Source organism: Benincasa hispida, chromosome 9 (assembly GCF_009727055.1).
Source record: "Benincasa hispida cultivar B227 chromosome 9, ASM972705v1, whole genome shotgun sequence".
Classification (NCBI taxonomy): domain Eukaryota; kingdom Viridiplantae; phylum Streptophyta; class Magnoliopsida; order Cucurbitales; family Cucurbitaceae; genus Benincasa; species Benincasa hispida.
This window is the reverse complement of record NC_052357.1, coordinates 49,801,709-49,827,141: the sequence shown is the minus strand read 5'-3', so window position 1 is coordinate 49,827,141 and position 25,433 is coordinate 49,801,709. Positions and strand designations below refer to the sequence as shown.

The following is a 25,433-nucleotide window of genomic DNA, read 5'->3' as shown; positions in this document are numbered from 1 at the left end:
AAGACCTTAGTAGACTTCAGTTATCTGTTACGCTGAAATCAAAAGAGGATGAAAATATTAGAATGGGGTTTGGAAATGTGAGTTATAATGATATGACTATGGACGGACAATACGAGGAATCATATCAATTTCGTCAGGAAGAGGATGATATCCCATTGTCTACCAACATCGTACCATTAACATTATCACTAGACAACAACCGCACTAATCCAGCAAGATTGAATTCAGAATTGGGCAGTACTTCAGTTGTTGGTAATGAGAGACCATCTAGATTTGATTATATGGATTGTGGTCATCCAAAGCAAAGTTGTGGTCCTTCAGTGGATGTTAATGAGCAACCAACAGGATTGAATGAAATGGATCGTGATCATGGAGATGTACGCCGTTCTATAGCATGATCATGGAGATGTATGCCGTTCTATACCTCTATAGGTTCGATGTCAGTTGGTGATGTTACGGTGGTATCGGGCTTTAGAGGGGAGATAGGAGTAGGTGAAGTGGTGGTATTTTGAGGCTCTATAGGGGGGATGGGAGTATCAGAGGCAGTCACATTAGTGGTATTAGGATCCCAAGATGGGATGGCTGACAATTGTCCTTTCATGTCTATCATGTTTTCCTCCATATTGGATACACGACTATCTAAACTCGATATACGACCATCCAACCTCAATAGTGAGCTGTCAATAGTCCACTGGTATGAATAAATAAAATCGTCGGGATTGTCTCCCTCCCTGCGGGCAGCACACTCAGGACACTTCTCATCCATAGATCGCTTTCTATGGGAGTCCGCAAGATGGACATCAGGTGGGTTCAACTCATCCTCATCGCGTACGTCCTCCACCACATCATGGAACATATCATCACTAGGTGTGTATGTCCCTNAGCTTACTCCCTGCGGCGGGCAACACACTCAGGACACTTCTCATCCATAGATCCCTCTCTATGGGAGTTCGCAGATAGACATCAAGTTGGTTCAAATCTTCCTCATCGTGTACATCCCCCCCCACATCATGGAACATATCATCACTAAATGTGTATGTGCCTCCTTCCACCCTTCCACATTCAGCATTCTCGTGCTCAAAATGCTCGTGTTCATCCCCTCTCTCCACCCGTCCACATTCATCGTCATCTCCACGATGATCATCACCGTCACTTTCACTTTCAGAACTACCCCCACTACTCGACCTATTTCCACTTTCAGCACTATCATCATCGGCACCTAGATCAATTATAGGTCATTTGTCCACTGGGTATCCCGAGACTCCCTCTCAGCGTCTGCCATGACAATACCCTCTTTAACCTTTATCTGCATTAACAACCCAGTAAACTAGTTAGTATAAATTTAACAACCAAATAAACATATTATGCATAGAGTAAACGTACATTGTTAGACTCGAATATCTCTCTCTCGGGTACTTTGAAAGACACTGAGTGGGAGCATGACCATCGTAATATGCGAGGCAAAGCCACCTTGCTTCTTTGCTCCGCAATATTCCCAGCTATCGATGCAGCTAGGATCTCGTACGCCCATGCCTAAATAAAATTTAACATATATTAAGAACAATGGTAATGTTAAATCAAACAACAAGGTTATTATGTTAAGCAAATTTACCTGGAACGTTTATGGAAATCCACACAAAGAGTACTTCACAACATAATTTTTATTTTCTTTCACCTTCGTCTTGTATAGACTACTCTAATCATTCAACGCAGTCTTTAGGGCATCTAGTTTCCTCTCCCAAATAATGGTACCCCAATCAAGACTGTTTTAGTACTTTATGTCTTGAATGTCCTTAAAATAATTGAGGTTCACTGCATTTTTCTGTTTGTTCTTTCCCATCATTGTAACCTTAGTACAGTAGACTATTGTGAACTTCACAGCATCCTCATCATTTTTAAACTTCAACTCCTTATATTTTTCTTCAAGTAGACGAACATGTAAGGTGTCCTTCGTCACTCGATTACCAAAATACTTGATTGCAAGTTCATACAAGGACTGCTCATTCTGATCAACTCGTGTTGGGGATCGCCACAAACCAGTCATCAACAAAAAAATCATCCTTCAAAAAAGTAACGATCTTTCCACAAACAGAAAAGGACATTGAGTCAGATCTCGTCCTCTTCACTTCTCAGCAATATATGATGGATAATTGGGTTGTTAAACACATGTCAACGTCTACAAATCGTCCAAAAACTATTCTCTTAAACATGTCTAACTGCCTTGGGGTAAGCTTCTCCTTCACAATCTCGTTTGCATTAGCAATGTGGGCCAAACTCGTTACTTGACCAGGAAATCAGTCGGCTACGGGTATTCTGAAATGCGTTGCCATTTTAAATCACTTCTGTATGAAATAAAGATTCAATCGGTAAACTCCTTCAGAAAAAATTGTAAAAAAACATTCTGTTTAAATCTCCTGGTATCGCTCTTTCTGGTATTGCTCTCTCCGGTGTCGCTCTCTCTGGTATCTCTATCTGGTGTCGCTCTCTCTGGTGTCACTCTCTTTAGTAACTCTCACTTATCTCACTCACATTCTCTCTTTTTAATCGTTTTCAACCACATAACACATCGAAAACCAGAAAAACAAACAAAAAAAATCGTAGGTTCACAGTATTTCTAAACCCCATAATGACCCACCTTTTCTGGTGTCGCTCTCTCTAGTATCGCTCTACCAATTTCACTCTCACTTATCTCGCTCACAAACTCTTTCTACTCATCTTCAACCACAAAACATATCGAAAACAAAAAAAAAAACCATGGGTTCACAGTATTTCTAAACCCAGAACGACCCACAAAGCCCCATTACCAATCAGTTTAAGACATTTTCAGGCACAGATTGAAAGATTTACCGATCAGATTCGATTTATCGGCGGCAGTGGAATTGTTTGCAAGCTGAAATGATGGATCCTAAAGAGCTTTTAGTTTATAAGTGATACGAAACCGTTAGCCTTGGGAAATTTGAATGAAGAGTTTTTAGTTTTGGTTGGTTTTCAGTAAAAAGGTAAGAAGACGAAGAGGTAAGGGCAATTTACGTAATTTGATATGGCGATAATGTCAGCAGGGGTCAATTGACATTATTTTTTAAAAATTGGTCATTTGACATTTTGGACCTAAAAAATGGGTCATCCGTACAAATTTTCCTACTTTTCTCATGGTGCAGGTGGGACTGCATTTAACGGCATAGTCAAGGAGCTCAAAACTTTACGACTCTTGTAGCTCATGTTCTTCCTGTTTCTGATGATAGAGGTAGCACCGCTGAGATTGTTTGTGTGCTTGGTGAGTTTGTTTAACATTCATTCTCTTTTGTGTAAATTACGTATTCAATTTTTTAGTGAATCTTAGGCTAGATGCAGCTATTGGAGATATATGATCAAATTTGAGAACTGTTGATTGTAGGTTTACACTAGTTTTGGGCTCGTTCGTATTCTTTCCAACAAAGAACTAAGCTCTTTTGGATAAGATTTTGGTAGTAAAATCTTGTTTAGACTTTTTCGAACCCTTTCTAAATATTGTAAATTGGTTTAAAACCAACTAGTGAAATTTTTGAGTTGTTTGGGTAAGTTTGTTAAGTATTTAACCCTACTTTAAATCTTTTCGAACTATATTAACATATTTTAGAATTGTCCATGACACTTGAAAATTATTGATATGTTACAAGAAGTCTTAATACCAAAAGACATACTTTCTTTTGAACTTATTTGATGTTTATTGTAGCTTTCTCAAAGCTATGTTCCCACTCCTAAATTTTCGAGACAAGTTGAGGTTCAACTTACGCTTTATGATGCCAAAGAATGGGAAGAAACGGGAAAGTCAGATGAAGCAAAGGAAAGCTTAATGTATGGTAAGAGGTGATATTCATGACCATGTTAGAGGCGGTTTTCATAGATATAGTGTGGATGAGTGTTGGCATGGTTAGTATTTGGTTCATGTATTTATTTTTCCTCTAGACTCCGTGCATGAAATGTAATTGAAACATGTGAAGCAAATGTTGAATTGCAACTATTCATTTCCTTTTGTCCAGTCAACTTTTCTGCTCCTATGAGATTTTTTGGGAAGACAAGTGAATGAAGATTAAATTTATCTTTATTTGTACTATAGTGCTATGCTAAATGGTTAATTCTTTTTTTTTTTAATAGTTCCCCACTTTGAGAAGATTACAAATGTCTGTCTAGATACCTTTCTTATTCATGTGTATCTCCGGATGTTCTTGACTACATGAGGAGAGACATGATTAGACAAGATAATATTTTTATGAAATTCTTCTTAAAACTCTAGTTTGTTCTAAAGTATTAACTTAGAATATGTTTGGAACGTTTTGACTATCTTGCAGTTATGGTATTCACAACTTAGTTATTATTTATGGTTTCCATTTATATTTATACATTTGTTCAACTAATGAAAATGAGTGCATGATATATCATTGTTCTTGTTCAACTAATGGTCGAGTGAATGATCTGTGAATTGAATTTTTTTATTGTTAGATGTATTTAAGACATTACCTAATGCTTGGAATTACATGCTTTTGACAATTGATTTGATATGTTTCTTGACTAAATCCTCTCATTGTTAATCAGTTAGTTGGAGAAAATATATTTGAGTATTTGTATGCTTGTATTTCTTTCTCATTAAACAATAATTTAGTTTATTGTCTTTTATATATTAGAATGTGCAACATTATTAGTAGTGATGAGATGAGTTTCAGAGGCTTCTTTCTTTTATTCACTATTCTTATTATTTGTATTAGATTGAAGACAATATTGTTAATAACGAGTTCAGTTTTTGCATAGATTCAATAAAATTCTTGTGTTTGAACTTGTTTGGTGATGTTAGTTGTGTTTGAATTCATAAAGTTTGTTTATACTTTTCATTAAGTTGTTTGTGTTTATAAGTATTTTTATTGTTTATGCATTTTTTTTTTCAAATGAAAATGGTTGCTATTAGGTGGGTATTTGATCTTAAGTGTTTTTGTGAATGAAGAGGTTAGCAAGAATTTTGTTAATGAGGGAGGAAGGTTTCTGTAAAAGAAGAGGTATGAATGAAGAGGTTAGCAAGAATTTTGTGATTGAAGAATTTCCCTTGTTTTCATAATCAATGATAGTTCAACTTGAAAATAAAATATACAATATGGATACAACTTTTTGTTGGCATCTAGTTTGTGACATGTTATATGTTTATGTGAGAGAATAAAATTAATGTTTAATGTCATTTTCTCTTAGCACTTAGCAAGAATTTGATTAATGAGGAAGGTTTCGGTGAAAGAAGAGGTGGGTGTTCGATGGATTTCAATTTCACATGTTTGTGCTCATCTTTCTAGAATTAATTATCCGTTTCCATTTTTAAGTTCAAGCTAAGATCTCTCTATAATTATTATGTTGATCTTGCGTGCTTGTTAATTCTTAAAGAAGATAAAAGTCTAATGAAGTTATATTGAAAACATTCAAGACGGAAGTAGGAAGTCGCTTGAGTTCAAGTTGGGTGGTGAAACTAACTATGGGACTTCATGAAGCTCAAAAAACCAATTATTTATAATCAACATCAAGTAATTTTAAGGTTTTAGAGTCTTGTACTCATTGTAGTTACCAATTCCGTTTACTTTTGTAAGTTGAATATAGTTTGTAGAATAACGAATAATTATAGAATTTTTGTTAAAGTGAATTAGTTAATTATTATGTTTGTTGAAAGTTGTGTATACAAATATCATATTACTTTTATTATATCCACATAAATATCGTTAGTTAGTCTTCTTTGATGTCAGTCAATACCCATATAATATCGATTTTCAACTGATATTATAGCTTAGTTTTGTACTAGTGATAACAAGTTTATATATTAAACTATTTTTTTTAATTAATGAAGTTTTTTACCGACGTTTACATATGTTGTAAAAGATACATGCAACGATTATTAATCCACTTTTAGCAGCAGTTTTGTTACTAACACTTAACTTTCAATGACAAACTTGCAACGTCATTATATAAGACAAATGGCGACAAATAACGTGTTGTTAGGGATGAGTTTATAATAACGCATACGTGTTAGTAAAAGTTGTCTTTTAACGACGTGTGGTGAATATGTCACTAAAACCTTTACCTACACGGCTACAGTGGCATTCTTAGTGATGCGTGTCTCAGCGTTGCTAATATTTTTTGTGGTGTTTTTTTATTTTTAGCAACGTGTTTTATTCACCACTAAAAGTGGTTTTTCTTGTAATGTGGATGTAAAGAAATTCAATACATACTATAAAGAGCACGAATCTCTTTAAAGAAAGTGGGATATCCGTGTCTCAACATAATTATTTACATGTTTGTTTCTCATTATATACTTCATTTTTTTCTATTATTTGTAATTTTCCTAATGCATATAAAGTCAACCAGTTAAGAGTTAAGCTAACATACAAGATCACATAAAATTAAATAAATACAATCATCAAATTTCTTATAATATAATTTAGCCGAAAACTTTTCGATCAGTTCCAAATACAATCATTACAAGTAGAAAAAAATAAAAACTAAAAAAATCATAAGAAAAAGTAAGATATTTACAATAATTTATAATATATAACCAAAACCACGACAACATTGCCACAACAAGCATTACCAATGGATTTTTAATATGCATTACGGCGAGAGACCCTTTTTCTATAATTACCACTAATTTGTTGAGATGTCACTTTTGTCCTAAGTGGATAGGATAAGGAATTAATTAAACGATACTCGGATGCTTTTTCCATCCGAATCATATTATTTTGAGACGTTATAACTTGTCAAAATGAACCTAATTTAACAATAATTGACATATATTTATTTTAACGAAGTCAAGATTCTTATTATTTTAATATCTATCTTATTTTTATTATTCGTGAGTTTAAGAATTAATCGATGATAAACATACATTACATCATTTTTATGTGAGGTAAAAAAAAATTAGATAAAAATTATGCTACAAAGATTATAATATATGTCTCAGAGAGCTTGACATTAATATTAAGGACTAATCGATATCTCTACTATCTTTTATAAATATTTAACAAAATAAAATAATAATAATATCATCTATTTATCCCAATATGAAGATATATATTAATGATCTAAATTTAGTTTATAAGTAAAAAAAAAAACTAAATTATTAATTACAGAAATGAGATTATTCGTAAGGATTAAATTAAGTTCGTAATGATCAGATTAATTATTTGAAAGATCAAATAGCCAAGAGATTATTACGAAAGCATTTTATATAATTAAAAGGATTCGAAACATTTGAAGTAGATTGGAATACAAATTTAGTGGGTATGAACAAAGCGGTGGACCCGGCTTCTGGAAGGAGATGGGCCCGCCCACATTGTGGAGGCTTGGAGTAAAATTGATTCATTCCAACAAATGCAGATTTGGATGGGTTTGCTTCTAGAAGCCCTTACAACTCACATGTTCCACGTCGACAGGGACTCTCCACCCTCCATGATAATAGAAAATTCATTCGTTCCAACAAATGCATATTTGAGTTTGATGAGTGAAATTTTAAATAATTATTATTTTCTTTTATTTTATTCTACACTTTTTTTATTTTAATTTAGATTATTAATTTTTTTACATGTATAAAAATTTGATTAAAGTAAATAAATCAAATTTTTAAGAAGTAAATAAAAATTTTAAAATGGCATCTTAATTTTTGTATGATTTTAATCTTTAATTAATTGATTAGAAATATAAAAGGACATTATGGTAATTATGTGAAATATTTTATGTGTGACTCTAGCATCAAGTGTCCCAAACTCCACGTGGACCTACAAGACAAAAATCTCCACATTGATGTGCTGCAAAAATTAAGTTGGCTTTGAAGTTAATTAAGTGTCTTTCTGAGCATGGGGTAATATTGCATATATTTAATGGAGTGATGTTTCTCCTTATTTACACTAAATGGTTTGACACTTGCATGGTGTTCTTACGTGAGCTTTATCTGTGACGGTAGGGAAATTGCTTAGGTCAATCAAATGACCAGGTGTTTTTCGAGGTTTCCTTTAAGGAGTCTAGTTGCTCCTTTACTCGGTCATGATCTTCACTTTTTCCCTTTTAGCACTTGAACTCTGAAATAAAGATTATCTAAAATACAACCAAATTTATTACATACGATGTTACAACATTTTTAAAAATTGTTGAATTTTATGTCCTAAAACTTGTAGATAGTAAATGTTATCAATTGATCGTCATCAATAAAGAGTTATCGATGTTAATTCAATAAATGTTATTGATTGTGTTGTATTTTATTTTATCTCAATAATCCAATAAACTAACATTCAGAGCTGTCTTATGAATCTTGAACTGTATATGGAGACATATAGGGATCAATGTTCAAGAAACAGCCTAAAGGGTCTATAGTATAAGAATAAGGCTGGGTACCTTATCCTGGTGACACTATGGATATGACCCACTTTGTATTTGATACAAATGCAATTATCAAACACGTTCGTGTAGGTGACACGCGAGTGGGAGTATCCAATGCAATGAGTTTGCATAAGACTGGACCGCGAAATAGTAACCACTAGATATAACGTCGTTAACTAGTTTGGTTCCTATTTTAATTGGATGACCTAGGCAACTTAGTCTTAATCCTGAGTGTATTATGAATTCTTGTTCACGAGGGATTGTCCTTTGATTTATATGGATGAGAGTGGTCAGTTTACCGACTCAATAAGCCTATCATTTTGGGACAAGATTAAGTGAGAAGCTGGGAACATAATAATACAAGATGGAATTCACTCATTCCCGACTTCAGGGTAAGTGATGAGTGTTCCGTTAAATGGTGTCTTTAGGACTTGAACAAAGAGCTCTACCCTTTCACTGGCCCGAGAGGGGTTTCTACTTATTGGTTGAACCATAAACATGTTGTTCATTAGAGGAGCACTAGTACTTAAAGATGCAGAGGTAACCCAAGGGTAAAACGGTAATTTGATCCAATTGGTGTTATGAATACTTGTGACTGAAGTAACTTGTTGTTATTGGTTATATCCGTGAACACAGAAATATATCCACAGTGCGAAGAGTGTAGCTATTGGTCTTCAATGGAGTGTCTGATAGTCAATGAATATTGATTAATTAATTAATAAAGAGTTTAATTAATAATCTCATATCATTAAAGCTTCTAATTTATATGTCCAGAAGGTCTCCTTATTAGCTCACTAAAGAAAAAGATGAATGATTTGAATTGTTCAAATCAATTGATGGAATAACATATTAATGAGATTAATGTGATATGGTTAATTATAGACCTGGTCTATAATTAAGAGAGAAATATTTGAATAGAATTTAAGTATTAAATTCTTATGAATTTGATTCATAAAGAATTAATTAATTAATTTTGATAAGTGAGGGCAAATAAGCATATGATGTTTATTAATTAATTAAATATATATTAAATTAGATTTAATATGGTTATTTAATTAATGGGCTAATTAATTAAATTAGCCATAAGGGTAATTTTGGAAAGCTATGGAGAAGGTCTTCATATAAATTTGTTATTTTGCCAAAATTAGGATAAGACAATTCATTTTGGTGGAATGAAATTCTAGCCTCCAAATTAATCTCCTCTCAAAACTTCTCTTCTTCATATTCTCTATTTTTCTTCCTCATCCAAGGAGTAGAGACCACTCTTCTATCCTTAGATTCTAAGAGAATAACGAGGTTTAACTTACGGTAGTGTCCATTGTTTGTTGGAGAATCGTTCCGGAGAAGAGGACGAGGAAATTGCAAAAAGTTAGGGAATCGACGAAAGTATGTGATATTCTTCTTTCCTTTTTAACTCTTCAATAAGCACGTTGGTTTATTACATGTTTATCCCCAGTTTGGTTCTGTTTTATGTGATGATTTTGTTTCATTTAAACCAAAAAATTGAAATGCAAGGTGTTCACACGCTTTCGCTTGGGATTCGATCCCTTCAAAAACATCATAGATAAATATAGAAAATTAAAGCCATATGATAACTTGTATTTATACAATTTATTGTCTCTTAAAATTAGAATGATTAAACGTTATTAATGAGAAAATCATTAGGATCATAAGAAAATAAGACAAAATTTATGAATTCACAAGTAAGGCTTATGAATTTTCTATCACTAATCAGGTGAATATGCAGAAAAGCAAATGAAATAAAAAAAAAGAAAGAGTCATTCGTTGAAAAGAGCATGCGGTAAAAGAAGCGCTATGTCAGACGCATGGGAAGGGACCACCGACAACTACAATAACCAATATGAAAAAGCTACCTGACACGCTTGTCATAATCCTGTGTGGCAGAATGGTCCCCGCATCCAGATATATATAGAAAACCTTGAAGGTAGAAGTTTATTTTGTTTAATGCATGTTCATTTTGACTATTGGTTCCATCTAGCTAGTCAAACCAAGTGTTAACAGTTAACTACTCGAGAGAGCAAATGATCGTAGGTCTTAAAGTAAATTAAGAAGTATATTTAGAGATAAGTAAACGTTCAAGTAACCTAAAGCATGCATCATAGCATTATGACATGTGTGGCTAACTCACCAAGAAGTGGAGTACGTTTAAGTTTATGAACATGAATAGATACTTGGAAATATATTCAAAGGATTGATGATACTCATATCAACCCCCTTCCTTGCATCTACATTTTTTCCTTACATTTCCCACTATTGCTCACTGCATGTATACATTCTATCTTTATCGAAAGGTTTTATTTACAGTGCTTTTATGTTTTATGCATGATACAAAATACAATTTACATTTTATTGATACTTTAACATCTGAATCTGAGTAGGAAGTCACTACTTAATTAGTTGACTTTTTAAAGAAAGTCCATGTGTTCGACCTTGGTCCTTATGACCATGATTTAACCCTAAAAAGATGAAGATATATATATAAATATCAAGCTAGTGTTGCGGCACCTAGGTAAAGCACGGCTGCACTACAGGTTCCTTGTCAAAGTTCAGTGTCGTGCGCACAAGCGTTACGATGCTCCATGCCTGGTCGCGTGTGCGTGACCTTTCCTTTTTTTCGTCAATCTCCAAAGCCTCACAGCGCTCTAAGGTAGCGCAACTGCACTACAACAATCTCCATTATGGAAATTGTGTCCAACGCAGTGTTGAGCAAGGTGCCACTACGCCAAATTATTGGGGGTAAAATAGTCTTTTCACATCCTTTGAAGCTTCAAGTGTTCTATATCACTCCTAATAGCTCCAAATCAACCCCAAACAGCCTATAGCACTTTGAAATGCATGATTTGCTCAAGAACCTACAATAATAGATAATTAAACATATAAAACCTAACAAGCATGTGAGATTAGAGCCGTAAAATTAGCTCTTTTCGAGAGCTAACATAGAACATGCTACATAAACAAACTGTTCAAGTTTTGCCTGTAATGAAATCAGCCAAACATACTGCAGAAATAAACTCCCCAACAGACTTGTTAAATCTCTTGGATCATGTTGAATGAGCCATCAACCATAGTTCAACCCATAACAACTTTTATTTTTACTCCAGATGTAAGTGTTTACATCAAAATGAATGTCAATCTCATTCCAATTTATTGCATTCCAATTAATTTTCATTTCCATTTCAGATTCTTTCTAGGATTGGTAAACACGCCCTAAAGTGAAATCTAATCCAACTAGACGATATTAAACACATTTTCGTATAATTTAACAACGGAGCCACTTCCAATAGTAGACATAGTTGAACTTTTAATGATGATGGTAATAGAAATGAGGCCTATATTCATTATTTTTTTCAATGTTTTAGGGTTTTGTTACATCTTCCCCTCTTCTTATCTAGCTCGATCAATCCTATCTTTTATGTAGAAAATTCTCTTTGAGGTGGGCTATTCTTTAATTAAAAATAAAAAAGTAAAACATTTTGATAATCTTTTTATGAGTAGTTTGTCTAATTTGCAAAAAGATATTGTGTAGTATTCGAAAACAATCACTTATTTCTATAGAAGTGCAAAAAGTTTCATTGGGTGGGAGTTCCTTACCTTTACATTTAAATAACAATTTCATTACATATTTATGAATTAGAGAATACCATACAAGGCTTGACCTATTGTAATTTTATTGCTTTTAAGTTATTATTGGCTGCGTGCCCCATTTATTCAGAAAGAAAATTTCCTTTTCAATAATGATAAAGATACCCATTTTTTTCTCCCTAGATTTTGAGGTTAATTCACATTTAGTTCCTACGTTTCAAAATATTACATTTTTTTATTATTAAATTTTATATTATTTAGTTTTTATTTAATCTTTTAGATTTCAAAATATATATTTTTACCCTTAAATTTGAATCTTATTTCTATTTGATTTTAAGATTTTATATCGTTACCTTCGATTTTTCATTATGCACTCATTTTTTGGGCCTGGATACTAATTTTAAAACAATTAAAAGTTTTCACATCTTAAATTAATTAATGGAAAGTAAATGTCAATTACCAAAATTCAGCATTAATAAAAATTCATGGGTAGAAATGTATAATATAGAAATTTATGAATCAAATGGAAACTACATCAAAATTCATGAGACGTAAAAATGTACCATTTTAAAACTTAGGTGTAAAGTGAAAATTTAACTTAAAACTCAAAGATAAAAATATAAAATTTTAAAACTTAAAGGATCGAATAAAAATTAAACTCAAAATCTAGTGATAGAAAATGGCAGTAGTTTAAAGTTTTTTTTTAAGAAAATTTTTACAACCACTTTATATTCTAATCATATCCAAATTTTTCTTGAGGACTACAAATTAAAAAGAGGTTAGTTGTGAAGTATGCATCCAAGTGAATCCATCTCATGACTGCGCACTCCCCTTTGGCCCATTATGCTCACTTAATGTGTCATTATGATCTAATCACTTAGGAATCATTTGAGCACAAACTAAATATTATTGAAATAGATTATTATAATCTACTCCATATTTGGGACATCAAATATAATAGTGGTGCATATAACTATTTATAACTTACAATTAAGCATAATAAATACTATTTCAAAATTCTTTTTACTATAGTATTTACTATTTGTTACCTATACTCTATTTTTTTTCTCTGTTATAGTATTTATTATTTTCGACCCAAACAAAAATAGGCTACACTCCAACACAAATTATTATATCTTAAATGATAACTATTATAACTCACCAACTATAATAACCACTCACTATAATAACCAACCCAGCACTTAATATAATAATATTTATTGCTACTTAAAAAGATTTAGATTAGTTCTTACTTAAAGTGTTTGGTTAATTAATACTATTATTTTATGATTATGTTGTTCCATGTTTTTATTAAGTTAACTAAATCACGATTTATGGGAGATGGTAGTTGGTCACTTGCCAATTGTCATCAAATTTGCGTAACACAATTTAAAATTGTTATTGAAGATCAAATTTGTTGTAGTTATATTATTTTACTTATTGATGTGTCAAAAGCTAAATTTGCTGACTCCTTTACTATTTTGGAAAATAAATATATTTTTGGTCATTTAGGTTATATTTTTAGTTGTTAAATTTTGAATTTTATTTCAATTTAGTCCTTAACTTTCGTAATATTATTATTTAAATTTGAGTTTGATTCAAGTAGTCCCTAAGTTCAAGATTTGTACTTTTAACCTCTATTTTATTTTATTCTTGAGATTTGAGTTTTGATTCAAGTTGGTCCCTAAGTTCAAGATTTGCACTTTTAATCTCTATTCACTAAATACTCATTCGCAGTATTTAGTGTTAACGTCTCTTAGTTAATTAATGTAGTTATGAAGTGAAAATTTAAATTAATCTTAGTAGGGATGAAGAATAGTGATGCTTAATTAATTTTAATTCTTTTAAATAATTAATAGATTACCATTGCAGACAAAAAGTGAGTATTTGATGACAATTTGAAGTTAAAAATGTAAATCTTGAAATCTAAGAATTAAATCGGAAAGAAAAAGCACAAATCCTAACATTTTGAAACCTATGGACTAAGTTGAAACCAAACTCAAAACTTAAGGACTGAAAATGTAACATTTTGAAACTTTATGACCAAATGAAAACTAAACCAAAACCTCCACTAAAAAGGTATTTTGTTTCCCCTTTGTTTTTAAAAAAAAAAAATCAAAGGCAATTTAATATTGTAAACTAACTAAAATGTATTTTATCTAGTTAAAATATGAAAACTTGAAAGACAAGTTATTTATTTTTGTCTTTGAATTTTCAAAAACTACACTACGACCCTTAGAAAAATTTGAACTTTTTGTTAACAAGTCTTCGTCTAACATATATGCTAATCAACTTTTAAAGATTGATGTGACATTTAAATTTGTTTAATTAAAAAAGAACACAAACAAAACTATCTCCTTGCATGTTTGGGAGGAGATTTAAGGGACAGGACAAGGCATCAAATTGAGAATAAATTATTGAATGTGCTTGTCTTTGGATATCCAAATCTTGAAATTTGATTGTATAGTAAATTCAATTTTCAAAACTTTCCTATTTCTTTATATACAAACAATATAAAAAAGTTAAAAAGGTTTGAACCTCTCCTATATATATGAGACTAAATAAAAATGGTATAAAATTACCAACTACATTGTACAAACCTCTTTAAATAATTTCTCCAATATGAAGAGAGAAAAAGGAGTATTGACGATGATAAGAGGGTGATGAAATATAGAAAAATAGATATATAACTTCAAGAGAAAAAAGAGATGAAATACTGTTTAGGTTCATGTTATCGAAATTTTATACCACTTTATACGAAACCTTGAAAAAATTGGATATCGAAATATTAGATATAGAAAGTGACAAAGATCAAGGAATAAAATGATACACTTCGTAAAAATAATAGAAACAATTTAAAATCAACGTCATACTAACATCGGTTCAACAAAATATAAGTGTTTTCTTCTCTTAGTACCTTTTTGTTGGATTTTATGTCCTAAAACTTGCAGTTTGTCAAAATAATCAACATTTTTTATAATCAATATACTTATTATTGATTTCATAAATTGTATGAAAGTCTAAATCCAATAAACTAAGACTCATGACTATTGCATGAGTACTTGAACTTTATGTGGAGACATATGAGTGGATCGAGTTCGAGTAAATAGTCAAAATGATCTATGGTACATGAATAAAATTGGGTACCTTATTCTGGTAACACCATTAGATGTAGCCTACTCTGTAGTTGTTACAAAGAGTTGTAAAGTGCTACATACGATGTGATCCTAATTCGTACATGTTATGACATGAGGAGTGGGGGCGTTCTATGCAATGAGTTTGCATAAGATCGGGTCACTCTTACTTTATAATGTTGTTTACTTATAAGACTGACTATTTCACCTAGATGACCTAGGTAACTCGATCTTAATCCTGAGCTAACTATAAACTTCTGTTTATTCGGGATTACCTTTAGATTTGCATAGGTGAGGGTTGGCTCAACAGCGTCGACTCAATAAGACTCCTATTTTAGGGGTAAGATCTAATAAATAGCTGGGGACATAGGGTGCAAGACGGAGTTCACGTCTACCCGATTTAGGGATAGGAGAAAGGTGGTTTTCTCAAGTACTAAATCAAGGTCTTGAATGAGGGACCCACCCTCTCACTAGGCTGAGAAAGTTTGATTTAATGATTGGATCTTCATTAGAGGATCAACTTGAGAAATAAGACGTAATCTTGGGGGTAAAACAAATATTTGACCCAGCTTTTATTACAAACAACCTGTGAATAATCGACTTGCTGATTATGGTTAAATCATGTAGATATAATATATCTACAGTGAGGGGAGTGTAACTATGGGCTTTAGTAGAGTGATCCATTAGTTAACGAATGGAGATTAATCTGGTCTAATGAGTTTAATCAATTAATCTCAGATCGTTAGAGCCCATGATCTGTAGGTGCGTAAGATCCCCTACTAGCTCATAACAAACTAACTCTAGAATAGCGTGATAAGTTAATTTGAAACGTTCAAATTAGAATTAAGGGAATTAGTAATTATATGAGATATAATTACATGTTTAATTTGAGAATGCAACGGAATAGGAGAATTTATATTTAAATATGATTTAAATATATAAATAAGGATGTGTGTAAAAATTAATTTAATATTTGATATTAAATTAATTAAGTTTTATTTAAAAATAATAATTTATGAAATTAATTAAAATTTTCAATTTTAAAATCAAAATAGTTTTAAATATCAAATTTTGATTTTGTGATAAAATTGAAAAATTAGAAATATAAAACACAAAATGGAAAAACCATGTTTTCTATTATCCATCTCCTACTTGCTCACACAAAAGCCATCTACTTTGCCTTGTGTTACTCCAAGCATGAGCTGCAACTCATGCAACTCTCTCTCTTGCATGTTGATCTACAATATATTGAAGAGTTTTGAGTGAAATTCGGGCATGCAATCAAGAGAGAATTTTAGAGAAAATTCGTGCTGAAGAAAGAGTTCTTCAACCAGATTGCTACTATAAGCTATTCTCCTTCGTCCCTTGATTCAAGCTTGTTTTGCATCCCACAACTCAATCTAGAGCACCAAGAGAATAGTGGGGAAGATCTTAAGGTGGTCTGCAATAAGATTTGGAGAAGATTGCAACTGGAGAACAAGCTTTGAAGAAGTTGTACAAGAGATATGTCATGAAATTCACTTATTTTCTGCAAGAGCATGCTTTATATTTTGCCAAAATTAATGAATTAGAGTGTTTAAATGTTCTTTGTTGCTTCCGTTGTTGTTGATACATTCCTACACTTTTGACACCCTGACTATTCATTCCAATTTACCTTGTAATTTTGATTAATTGAGTTAGAGAAAAATTATAGTATTAAAGAGTATCATATTCCCTTTGTTCACTTTAAAGATTTGTGTCCTCATAAATATTAATGGGACCCTAAATAAATGTCAGTCGTACTCACTATAGGGCTGTTTGGTAGCCCAACCCGAGTTAGGTTTGGTGGGTAAAAAAAATTGGATCCATGTTTATTGTATCAATAAAAATGAAACGATGGGTTTAATAACCCACCATTTTATCACTCTTACTCTCACCTGTTATACATCTCTTCACACTTACTCTTTTCCTGTAACGACCGGATCCTTACACATTATGATCCGACCGCTACGACATGCATACTTAGACTTTTCTATCATGAGATGAGTTTTGGTTGAAATTTCAAAGAACATATCTAAATTTTATTAATTAGATAGAAAAACTATATAAAAAGTTTATTTATCAAAACATCAAGATCCATAAAACATTAGCGTGGTGATGGTACAAAATGCATATGCCTATATATGAGTATTGATGGTTGGCCTTTTGAGCAACGTCCAATTCTGCCATCTATGTTGTGTACCTACAAAGTCTGTAAAAATATAGGATGAGTATATAATATACCCAGTAAGTAGTTCTCACGTAGGGTAGTGACCAAATGCACAATCACAAGCAACATGTCATGAAAACATATGATCGGGACCGAAAACGTATAATAACATATGGTGGTCGGTTATGCTTCCAACATAATCTCTCCGCCATGATAGAAAGATTGAACCTAGCGAAAACTAACCCATCTGATGATTAGCGGGTCATGCAGTCAGTAGAGCTAGAGTCGCATCCAACATCAACCATTAGCATAAACGTAATATTGGACTAGAGGGGTGCAACCATACATACCCTACTAGTCCCTAGCATAAAACATAACGTAAGATTAGGCCTGGAAGGGTGCAACACATACATGCCCTGCCAGCCTGGAAGCATAAATTTCTCCGCCCTGATAGGAAGATGAGGACTTAAGCGGAAACTAACCCATCTGATGATTAGCGGGTCATGCAGTCAGTAGGGCCAGAGTCTCATCCAACATCAACCATTAACATAAACGTAAGATTAGATTGGAAGCATAACTTACACCTAATTAAAACTTGATTTTAACGTAATCGTAAACAAACATAATGCATGGGGTCCCTTGTAGAGAAACGTGTCTAAACATGTAATGCAATATAACAATAACATAACCATGTAACATAATAAAGGTATACATACCATAGAACACTTAAAGAGAGGGTGAGATAAACTACTTACCGTGATCTAGTTATTCCTTATTATTCTTTATGATTTGATTAGTAAGCTTTCCCTTTTTAAACTAGAAGGAAATTTGGGCAGGAAATTTGGGCAACACCTTACCCGAGCTTTTCTCTTTTAACCTCACAAAACTTCCTCACTCACACTTACTTCTTCTACAATTCTTTGTTACTGTGATTTGTTTGAGAATGGGTTAAATATTTAGGCAAAGGGTCCTATTTATAGTAGTTTTCAGCTCTTCTCAGTGTGACAAATCATCGTACAGGTGGCTTCTTTTAAAATTACTTAGGGTTTAAGGATTCCTCTCAATAAGACACCTAATTGGCTAACGGTTTGCCCTTACGTCATCATTCTTTGTTTGTATTCAATTTTAAGGTTTTTTCTATGTATAATCTATAATATCGTGGCAAATTCAACGCATAATTCGCGCATCTGTCCAAATCTCGCTCACTCTGCTCTCAGAATCTCGCTCTCTCAATTTTCTCGCTAGGAATTCGCTCTGTCCACTCTCGCTCTGTCCAAATCTCGCTTTCCTGCTCTCAGAATCTCGCTCTCTTCCAGCTTTCTCGCTGGGAATCCCGCTCTCTCCACTCTCGCTCTCAAATTTTCTCTTCCGTCTCGCTCTCTCCAGCTTTCTCGCTACAATTCTCGTTCTCTCCGATTTTTTCCTTCAATCTCGCTCTCTCCAGGGATCTCACTCTCTCTACTCTCGCCAGCCTCAATCTCGCTAGCCCTCGCTCGCTGGGGTTTCTCGCTCTCCAATTCTCTCTTCGATCGCGCAAGCTCTCTTCTCAGTATCTCGCTCTCTCCAGTTTTCTCGCTGCAATTCTCGCTCTCTCCAATTTTCCTTCAATCTCGCTCTCTCTACTCTCGCTTTTCTCCAATTTTCTCTTTAAATTCTCGTTCTCTTCAAGGAATCTCGTTCTCTGTCCACTCTCGCTTTCTTTCCAATTTTCTCTTATTTTTATTTTTATTTATTTATTTATTATTATTATTATTAATTGTTTCTCTGCTTCCTAAATTAAGGTTAGGGTATTTATATTTATCATCCAATAAATTTCAATATTTAATTTCCTGTAGTGTATGCGTACAAATCTAGGTTGTAACATTTCCTCTCATGTTCTCTCTTCTTTTGTCGTCTCGTTCATCTTTCTCATCTTCTACCTTCTTACTCTGTCTAGCTCATATGGGTTTTATTTTCCCTTTTCTTCCTCAACTCCTCTTCTCTTTTTTTCTGTAAAATTTCTTTAGCCACGATTTAAAAAAATTTTGGGATCTCATATTTTGTTCTTCTCTGCATGTTAAATTAGCATAAGGTTTTAATTTTTTTTTTCGAATTTATGTTCTGGGTTTGGATCTCTATATTCATGTTTTGATTCCCTCATGTTTCTTCACTGATATGTGGTCGATTTCATGTAGAATGTTGCATGTTAGATCTGTTGTGTGTTAGAATTTTTTGCTATATAGATTTTTTGGTAGATCTGTTTGGTGTTTAGAAATGGAGACAAAAATATGTTATGTAATTGAGTGTTCAAAAATTGAATTCAAAATTTTGTATTTAGTATATGAATACTATCTAGAGAATTTGTTATATTTCGAGAATGAAAAAGAGTTATTTATTTATTTGGTCTTAGAAAATTTCGGAAAATAGGTATATAATTGAAAATTAAAATCAACAATAACAAATAAAAAAAAAAACAAAGACAAAATGAATTTTATTTAGAAAAAAGATACCTCTAACTCAACTCTAATCTATACCTCAACTCTAGTCTATAACTCAAAAGCAGATTTTCTGACTCAACTTAACTCAGAAGTCAAAATACAAATAATAATTATCAACTCAATTCAACTCTACATCTCAAATACAGACAATTTAACTCTTCAAATAATTTAACTTCATAAACAATAATTATAAAAAGAAAAAAAAAAAACATATTGACATAGCACACAGTAAGTAAACAGAGGGACGAAATTTTCATTGTACGGTAAATGTTACGGTTGAGTCAGAGCTGACTCAGCCATCCTTGGGCAATCCATTCCATGTCAGCAAACTTTTTGTCAGTTTAAACGACAGCTTGGAAAAACCTCCCAAAGCCATTTTTTTTCTTTTATTAAAAAGAAAGTTTCTAGAAACCTATAAAAAAAAAAAAAAAAAAGAATTTAAATAAAGAAAAAGAAAAACCTTGTTCTTGGATGTGGGCTCCTCTATTCCACACGTCTCAAAAACCGACAGAGTCTCACGGTTTCTTCATCAATCTTGGTGCTCAGTCCCCCTGAAAAAGCAAAAGACCTAACCCTAAAATCCCCCCATTATAATCCCCACTCTCCCCATTCTCATTCCCATTCCATTTCTCTCAACACTTCCCTTCCTTCCATGTCCGCTACCTATCTCTTCGCTTCTCCCATGGCCTCCTCCGTCCAGGTCGCCACCGGATCCCGCCGCCCCTCCGCCAGTTTCTACGACATCCTCCGTGTCAACCGCAACGCCTCCTCCCTCGAGATCAAGACTGCCTACCGGACTCTTGCCAAGATTTACCATCCCGATTCTGTTAGAAGATCAACGGAATGCGATTCTTCTTTTGACGATGGATGCAGTTTCCTCGAGATTCACAATGCGTATGAGACGCTCTCTGATCCTGCAACTAGGGCTCATTACGATCTCGCTTTGGCTGCTATTACTAGACGCCCGTTTCTCCGATCGTCGCGGTCTAGGCCGCATCGGCGGTGGGAAACGGATCAGTGCTGGTAGGGGATTTGGGATTAGGGGTAGATTTGTAGATTTGGATTTTCTGTATAGATTTGGTTTGAATGTTCTTCGTATCCGAGGGGAATTTTTGTGCCTACTTCTTTTCTATGATCTCGATTTTAATCTTTTGGTTTCTGGAATTGAATGCTGAAGAACTTTGGATCGAAGATGCGTGTTTTTTTTTTTTTTTCTTTTTTGAGACATAATTTTGAAGGGAAAATCAGGCTCGTTGGTTAACTATTTATTTTATTATTATTATTATGATTATTATTATTATTATTATTTTGATTTTTACGCAATTTTATAGTTAAAAAAATCAAGTTAAATTTAAAAAAATTGAGGCCCCTTAAGGAAATTTGAAGGTGAAATAGTGTTTTAATTTTCAAAATAAAAAATAAGGGGAATTAAGAATTGTTTATAATCGGAAAATTAGAATTGGCGTTATTTTGAAAATGTATCTGGAAATTAAGTTTAAAAAAATGGTAATACTTATTAAGAAACAAAAGGTACAAGTAACTAAGGGTGAATATACAAAATCAAGTGTTGGTGTGAATTCAACTATTGAAACTATGCGAAGGAGCTATTACAAGTAATAGTCATTAAGAAACAAAAGATAGTATTACTTATTAAGAAACAAAATTACAAGTATTAACTGAGGGTTAATAATAAATATCCAAAATCACAGCTTTTTGTTGTGTGGCCACTGTTTGTTCATTGTCGGAACGGGTACTATTGTCCATATTTTTGTCCATTTTAAAGGGTACCATCGGTCATTTTAATAGAGGTGTTCATTCAACTCTAAATAAAATATTACGTAGAAATTGGAATCCGTTACTTGAACGAAACTAGTAACGAAACTAGATCTGGTAGAATCATATTGAATATTTGACAAGACATTCCGTATCTTGCTAAAAAACTGATCCTTGAATCCAATTCTCTCTCGATATGTTCCTCAAAAAATCCGATTCGTGTGGATTCTTCCTCCAACTAAAGAAGAGATCTTGGCGGAATTGCCACATATGAAATTGAGCAACAAGTGTGCACTGCATTAGAATTTGTGCACAGCATTAGAATTTGTTATGTCAAATATTGTCAGACGTGTACATCAAATTTGCTACTTCTAGAGGAGTTATTTAAGATTATTTAAAAAATTTTTACATTTTTAGACTTCTCAATTAATTTACAATTAAGTTTCAAGTTCTTAAGTTATATTTTATACAATTTTTAAAATTCACCTACTTTATAAGTAATATTTTACAAATGTCATAAACTTTAACTACATATCAAGTTCTTAGGTTTTATTTCTCTTCTATTAAATATATGTATCCCTAATTTCAGTAGTTGTATTTAATATATAATTATTGTTACAAAAATATTTATTTTCATCTATGTTTCATTTCTTATGTATATATACGAGGTTTATTCCGAATGTATTTAGAACTAATACAAATTTAAGGTTGTTATGTACTATATAATTCATACTTTAATTTTAGTCTCGTTTCTATTAATATATATATTTCACATATTTTGTGTATACACACGTATATATTTAAAATTAAGATGTATATTTAGTTATTTTGTAAATATATACTTTTTTTTTATATATATCGATTCTAGATTTTGACTTAAAATTTAAAATCTCCAATTTTTATAGATTACATTTATATAGAATTATGGTTACAAATCTTCGTTTTCATTTGTGTTTCGTTTTTTTATGTATATACGAGGTTTATTTAAAATATATACGAGAATATTCCAAATACATTTAGAATAATTACTAATATATACTCCATATTTAATTTTAGTCATGTTTCTATTGAGATATATATTCTACATAATTTATCATATATACACATGTATATTTAGTTATTTTTCAAATATATACTTCATATTATATAACAATAATGTTAACACAATAAATTAGAGCATAAATTATTATTTGAAATAAATAATAAAATAAATTCATATATATTTGAAACTAAATAAAATATTGAAAAGATGGGGAAGGTGTCGTAGGTGATGGGTGAGGGAGAGAAGAATGTGGTAATTAAGGATAAGTGAGAAAAATAAACAAATTTGGAAAAAAAAAAAAAACCAATTTAATGCACATGATTTCCATATTTGTGTATTTACGTTTTTTTTTAAAATGACAAGAAATTAATAAGGTTGCTATAGAGTTTTGGGCTTGATTTTTATGTAATATTACCCATTAGGCCACTCATGAAAAAAAATGTGGATTTGAGACATTCTTGTAATTTGACCTATTTAATTAGACTATTAGTGTAGAAAGCTCAACTTTTGGATGATGAGTTCTTGGGCCTTTGAACATCCATTTGGTGTTTAAAATAACTTGTAAAGCTCTTCAAAAATTAATGATACTAAAAACTGTGTTTTTTCAACTCTACTAGTGTTATCTTTTTCAAATCTTACTTTAGCTTTGATGATTAAGCGAATTCGTTGGATTAGTTTTGATCAAGCTAATTCTGGAGTGGAATATCTTAGGATTTAAGAGTGGTCATCATAGATTCTAAGTTCGATCTAAAAGTTATTCATCCTTCTAACTAAGCTCTTGATTGGAACAATTTGTCGATAGACTTATTTGTGAGTATTTCAATGATCCTAGAAAGACCTCTAGCTTTGTATAAATCAAACATTGTAGGCACTTATCATTTGGTATTAGAGCATTTGGTCAACATTCTTGGCTCTAGAGGTGCAATATTTTTACTTTGTTTCAATTTGTTTTCATTTCTCTTTATTTTTAAAGTACTTGCATGCAATGTGTAATAAAAGACATACTACAACTTGTCTTAATATTTACTCTTAGATTTTAAAAAAAAATAGTAACCAAAAAGAAAAAGAAAGAAAGAAAATATTAGCAAAAAAAAACCAATAGCAAAAAAAATTGTTCAAAGATCTAAGTCATACGAAAAATTATTGTCATTAGATTTTATTTTGTTCAAATATTGAGTTATTGATCCTAAGACTAAGTTACTCTAGTCTTAGTTTGTGAGAGTTGTGATGGGATCAAACCATTCGATCCCGCAACATAAGCAATTGAATCTCATGCTTTTATTTCATTTTAGAATTAAAACATAAAGATTAACAATTAAAGGATTAAGCATATCTACCACCCTGAGGTCTTCCTTGTTATGACTCTGGTAAGGATCTAACTTGTGGGAGTCTTCTTGAAAGAATCGAAGGAAATAGATAATTTTTTTTCAGAGAACTGTTCTCTATATAATTATACTAAAGAAAATACTATTCATATTATTTTTCCACTCTATAAAGTCCTTTAAATAGAACCTAATTAGGTTAAACCTAATTAATTATAGTTATTCATTTTAATATCTCATTTTATTTAGAATCATATTTAAGTACATTTTCTCCCATTTTAATTTGAATCTCATTCAAATCAGTTTTATATAATGTATCTTAGTACATCAATACTTATACTGTACCTAATATAATAAATATATTCCCTTAATTTAACACATATTAGTCCATTGTGAGCAAGCAAGAGGATCTTATGGACCTAAAAATTACAAGCTCCAACAAGATTAATTAACTAAAGTTGTTAATTAATTACAGTTAGGTCAAAAGTCCATTTTACACTTGTAATTACCTTTATCTCCTTAAGTACCACAGATCTACTAATGAATAATTTGTCTATAATTTAACCATAAACCAAGTTTCTCTCATGCCAATGAGGGGTCATGACCTCATCATTCAAGTTTCAAAATCAACACTTAAGGAAATTACTCATTTACTTTTCTTACATGGCAATGAGTGAATTTCATCTTGTGAAATTATGTTCTAAACTCTTTATTTGGTCAAGTCCCCAAAATGGTAGACATATTGAGTCAGCAACTCGGGCCACTCTCACCTGTGCAAGTTAAAGGACGAGCTCTCACAGGCAAGAGTTCATAACTCACTCAAGATTATGATCGAGTCACATATGATCATCATTTGAAATATTAATCTCTTTAATCAACGGATTATAAAGAGAGATTAAATATTTCACGATTCAATCTTATACAAACTCTTTATATAGGATACTTCCACTCACATGTCTCCACATGAATGATTTGGATCAAATCGTTTGTAACGATTATAAAGTGGGTCATATCTATAATGCGACTAGGATAAGGCACCCAATCTTATCCATATACTATAGACTCATTAGGTTATTATTTGAACATGATACAAAATTACATATAACGACCTTGAATTTTTACTATTTTGGATTTTGTTATGTGAAATAAAATAACAAAATATTTTTATTAATTATCAATAAATCATTTATTACAAAGCTATGAGTTTTAGGACATAAAATCCAACAATCTCTCACTTGCACTAAAGCAGTGGGACTTTACAATAAACTAGAGCATACCTTATACCCAACAAGTACATTTGAATTGGTTACATTAAACTTTTAGTAAGATTGCACCAAAATTTAGGCCAATCTATACATCTTTGAATTAGTACCAAAAGTCTACCCTTGAGCAATAAACACAAGTGTCCTTGAGTGAAATTGGTGAGAAGTGTAGAAAGGTCCTTATTACTATCTTCAAAGTGTCATAAGGTGAGGAAAGAATACCACAATTACAAGATCCTAATATGGCTATTCTTCA

The 25,433-nt window shown here is 32.0% G+C and overlaps 1 protein-coding gene across 1 annotated transcript; it reads left to right on the top strand.

The window, feature by feature from the left end:
- Positions 1-20,296: 20,296 nt before the first annotated feature.
- Positions 20,297-21,022, top strand: LOC120086498 (chaperone protein dnaJ 11, chloroplastic). The gene has a single exon (XM_039043180.1). The coding sequence runs from the start codon at positions 20,431-20,433 to the stop codon at positions 20,803-20,805; it is 375 nt and encodes a 124-aa protein (XP_038899108.1). The 5' UTR covers positions 20,297-20,430; the 3' UTR covers positions 20,806-21,022.
- The last annotated feature ends 4,411 nt before the right edge of the window (positions 21,023-25,433 follow it).